We start from the raw sequence: 4,931 nt of genomic DNA on the forward strand, positions 1-4,931 counted from the left end.
TTAAAGGATTTGAACTGTTCAAAATTGAACGGAAAATTGTTCAAATCAAGTTTTTCATCAATTTTTTTTCCTACAAAGTTTGTTTGAAGCAAATTCGCCTCACAGTTCGGAATTGCCTTAAATCTCCCCGTAGACGCTAATGTTAAGATTTTTTGAATTGTTCAAAATTGAACAAAAAATAGTTCAAATCAAAAAGTTCATTCAAAACTATTCATTCAAAAGTTATTAGGAGGGGGGGCAGACAGAGAGACCGACAGACATTTTTCCCCATCTCAATACCCTACTTTCCAATTTTTAAATTTTCGATATTTATTTAATTTTTTTATCTATTTTTGACTTTTTTTTTTTTTGTTTTTCGTGATATTTTTAATATGCATTAAGCCTACTTTCATGCTTTTTTCTTCTCTCTGTGACTTTTACTGGGAATGTAGTCTAAAAAAGGGTGACGAAGAGAGTTTCCTTCTATTCAAATAAAACGCATTTTCCTAAGCTAAAAGCAGATAAAGAGTTTCAGTCATCTGCAGAGATGAAGTTGATCTGATTAAATAGTTGTTCTTTTTCTATTCTTTGTGTTAAAATGCAACCTAAAAAGCATACAATATTAATGAAAGAGAACAGTTTTAAGTATTTTGTGTAAATTACAAAGACGCATCTATCAAAGTAATGGTAACTTAGACGAAGCATAAAGAATAAGAGCTTCTCATTAACCCGGGAAAACGCGCGCTTCCGTTAAAATGCACGGCGGTCATTGAATGACCCCAAATCAAAACCCCCAGTCTTACGCTAACAAAAACGTCATTGCTCGACTTGCTTACCGTTCAAACAATAACGACTTATAATTTTAGACATTAAAATTGAATTTTAGACTTAAGATTTATAAATGAGCTTTACAGTGCACTTATAGTGAAAGTATTTATCTTTTTTTTCTTCTTTAAATCAAGTTCAGACACACAGTATATAAAAACGCTTTATGTAAGTTTTGCAAACTTTAAAAAACTTTAATGCTGTTACTGTTATTTTTGATGCAGAAACTTGAAGGATTATCGTTAAAAAGTTTCATTTTTTATTAAAAGTAAAACAAAAAACGAAAAAATCGCTACATTCAAGTCAATCTCGTCTCTTTACTCCGCTTTATATCATGTTTTACAATAAAAAAAATAGAGTTGTTTATTTTATTTGAAGAATGTCCATCCTTTTTCAACTTTGCATCATATTTTCTGAAATTTTCTTGATCAAAGAATGTCTCTTCTAAAATATCTTAAGCTGCATTTTCTTCATTGATGAAACAATTACTTGATTCAATTTAAGCAAAAAGTGTTTGAAAACGACTTATTACTTTCTCGTATCGTATTGGCATAGTTATTTACATGAAAAAACGTCGATGTTGAAGGGATATAAACAAAAAAACCGTATTGGTCATTCGAAATAGTTGCTATGTGAAACAAACGGCAGGACGCGCGGGGTCATTTTATGACCCAAGGAACTGACTTAAAGTGTTTTAGTGGAGCACAAGTGCCCGAAATCCGTTCAAACTGCCACCAAAACGTAGATGGGAGGTCCAAACCTAGTTACTGAAAAGAAAACAATAAACTGGTGGCTATTTTTTTTTGGAAATTACTATTTCGACGATTCTCAAAAAAAAAAAAGTCCCATGCGTAACGCGAAGTTTTTTTATTTTTTCCAGCTAACCAAAGCCTTCAAAAAAAAAATTCTGTTATGGAATAATACATGCTTTAATACACCATCAAAGCATAACAGTTAATCCCATATTTAGTTAAGAGTTACTTAAATAAAATAAAAAAAACTTAGCAGTACGCACGGGGCATTTTTTCGAGAATTGCCCATTTCCAGTATGCTTGGGGTTAAAAAATGACCCCCGCGCATCCTCCTGGGTTGAGTTTATTTGATTATCACAAATCCGGATCTCAAAAATCCAGACTTAAAAAAATCCGAGCGTTTATCATTTGGGTCATCATTGACGTCAGTTATAATAGACGTTCTCATGAACAAACATTAGGGTTTTTTAGTCTACTGTAGTATTAATTTGCAAAGACAATTTGATTCTTAAATTATACATTCGTATTCCTTCAATTTTAAGTAGATCAAAGCAAAAAGTTAGCAACATATCAGCGGGAAAAAATATTTATGTTTTAAGCAATATTTTTTGCAAATCGTTTGTAATACAATTACTTTTGCAATCTCTTGATTACAAGTGTGTTTAAAATTTAAAGCTATTCTTAAAACTATAAAATAACCCGTCATGGTATGATAGAGGCACATTCCTTTTTGAGAGATTGGTCGTCAAATTTGACGTGTTACAATAAATATCTGTACCTCAAAGCCGGATTAACGTAAGTCCCATTTTCCACCACTTTTTAGGCCAGCGTAAAAACGTTTTTTAATGCATACCATAGTTAAATACTGTTATACTGCGTCAATATGGGGAGATAACACTTCCAGGCTTATTGGCCATGGTCTAATTGGAGTAGAAATTCCAGACGTCTCGGCTTGCTTTGCTGCAGCCATCATAGGTGGTTTGAGTTTGGTGAGACTGATTCCAAGCTTCGGTGGCTCCGGTATTTAAGCAAACTGCTGCTGGGCTGCTGGTCTTGATTGGGTGGCGTTCTCAAGCCGCTGGTGGAATAAGTTTCCTGACTGGATGAGATTCAAGCCGCTGGGTGATCCTGGTACCTGATTGGATGGGATTCACAAGCCGTGGTGGCTACCGGTTTCTGATTGGATGGGACCACAGTATGTTATAGACTGTTGTGGCGAGCAAATCTAAGGGCAGGGTGCCATGTTTTTAGTAAATTAAAATTCTCCTCGTTTTGTGGAAATTAAAGGGGTGTTTGAAAATTTCTATAGCTTCGCGATGAAGACGGGCAAAGTAATGAGATGTTGTAGCCAAGATTTCTGTGTCTTTAAATTTGATGTTGTGAACTCCTTCTTGTTGGCTGTGTTCGGTTACGGCTGACTTATCATAGTTTCCTAAACGGCAATGACGAACATGCTCAGAAAGGCGTGTCTTGATGCTCGTAGTTCCGACATAAACTGATCCACAGGAGCACGGAATTTTGTAAACTCCAGATGTGGAGAAAGGGTCACGGGGGTCCTTCACCGGGCGATAACAATTCCTAAGTTGAGTGGTGGGCTTGAAAATGGTCTTGATGTTGTGTTTTTCAAGGAGTTTTCCAATTCGGTCAGTAACTCTGTGTAGGTAGGGTAAGAAAACTTTCTCTAATGGTTCAGATGGAGTAGACGTCTGTTCGTTATTTTGGGACCTTCTGAGATGAAGGGCTCTTCTACTTTCTCCTCTAGTGAATCCATTGGCTCGAAATGCTAGCTCAAGGTGTTTCAGTTCCTTCTTCAAATGTGTCGTTTCGCAGATTCTTTCTGCTCGGTGCAAAAGGGTATTGATGACAGTCATTTTTTGCCTCGGGTGGTGGTTTCAGTTCTTATGAAGGTAACGGTCTGTGTGTGTGGGCTTGCGGTACACTTGGTGGCCGAGCGTCCCGTCTTCCTTTTTCGTCACAAGAACGTCGAGGAAAGGCAGCTGATTATTGCTCTCCTTCTCCATGGTAAACTGAAATCTGGGATGAATGTTATTCAGATGTTGAAGAAACAACTGCAGGTCTTCTTCTCCATAGCTCCACACCGCAAAAGTGTCATCAACGTATCGGAACCAAATCTCGGGCTTCTTTGTGGTGGAGGCAAGGGCTTTCTGTTCGAAGAACTCCATGTAGAAATTAGCGATGACAGGGCTTAAGGGGTTGCCCATGGCAACTCCATCCCTTTGTTCGTAGAATTTTGTGTTCCACTGGAAATAAGTGGTCGTCAGGACGTTCTTGAAAAAGGCTGCGATGTCGGGAGGGAAAAGTGGAGTAATCAGCTGTAATGCATCTTCAACTGGGACTTTTGTGAAGAGTGAGACAATGTCGAAGCTTAGGAGCAAATCGGATGGCTGGAGAGAAATTAAATTTATTTTTTGAACGAAGTCACTGGAATCTGTAATGAAAGATGATGATAATCCAATAAATGGTTTCAGAAGACCCGCGATGTACTTGGAGACTTCATATGTCGGTGAACCAATGGCGCTTACAATGAGTCGAAGGGGAATTCCAGACTTGTGGAACTTCGGTAGTCTATAGAGTCTAGGGGGGAGATCTTTTGATTTCTTTATGGTGCGTTGTATCTCGGGTGGGATTAACGAGTCCTTGATGAGTCTGCTTGTCTCTCGCAGAATTTTCGCAGTTGGATCTTTAGTTAGGGACCTGTAGATATCGGGGGTCTAACAATTCTTGGATCTTGTCATGGTAGTCCTCGGTGTTAAGGATGGCGGTGACATTTCCTTCGTCAGCGGCTAAGATGACAATATCTTGATTGGACTTGAGCTGTTTCAAGGTACGTCTTTCTTGTGCTGGGATATTGCTCCTTGGTGTATTGGCTCCCTGTAAAATCCTCGATGCCTCTCGGCGGATGTCTTCTGACACGTCCTTTGGAAGCTTGTGGAGACCGGCTTCAATGTTGGCTACGATGTCTTCCACCGGAATATACTTGGGAACTACAGCAAAGTTGTCCCCTCTTTTTTTTTTAACACTGATATCTCGTATATACCATAGTTGGTAATGCATTCAAAAGTTGGGTCGTCATTGTGCGTAACACTGTTGCTTTTTTTTTTTTTTTCAACAAAATTACATTATGGGTTAATGCAAGAAAGGAATCACTTCATAAAACCATTAAATAAGAAACGCATCAAACTTTTAAATTTCAAAGGATTTCTATTTCAAAATTACAATCTTATATGAGTAGCTGTTTTGTGGACCTTATGTCCGACAGTCGGTGACGTCAGAGCGTTACTCGATCAGTGATTTTGGCCATTATATATGCGAATGTCAAACAGTGAATGGTAAGAATATTTATATTTATTTGAA

At 37.7% G+C, this 4,931-nt stretch overlaps 2 protein-coding genes across 2 annotated transcripts; both read right to left on the minus strand.

Annotated features, from left to right (window-relative positions):
- Positions 1-572: 572 nt before the first annotated feature.
- LOC129233401 (uncharacterized) lies at positions 573-3,427 on the minus strand. Its single transcript, XM_054867429.1, has 2 exons — positions 2,969-3,427; positions 573-584 (listed from the first exon to the last, which is right to left on the minus strand). The coding sequence occupies exons 1-2, from the start codon at positions 3,425-3,427 to the stop codon at positions 573-575; spliced, it is 471 nt and encodes a 156-aa protein (XP_054723404.1).
- A 21-nt stretch (positions 3,428-3,448) lies between these two features.
- Positions 3,449-4,631, minus strand: LOC129233402 (uncharacterized). Its single transcript, XM_054867430.1, has 2 exons — positions 4,294-4,631; positions 3,449-4,151 (listed from the first exon to the last, which is right to left on the minus strand). The coding sequence occupies exons 1-2, from the start codon at positions 4,629-4,631 to the stop codon at positions 3,449-3,451; spliced, it is 1,041 nt and encodes a 346-aa protein (XP_054723405.1).
- Positions 4,632-4,931: the final 300 nt, after the last annotated feature.

The sequence above is a fragment of the Uloborus diversus genome, unplaced genomic scaffold, assembly GCF_026930045.1.
Source record: "Uloborus diversus isolate 005 unplaced genomic scaffold, Udiv.v.3.1 scaffold_384, whole genome shotgun sequence".
Classification (NCBI taxonomy): domain Eukaryota; kingdom Metazoa; phylum Arthropoda; class Arachnida; order Araneae; family Uloboridae; genus Uloborus; species Uloborus diversus.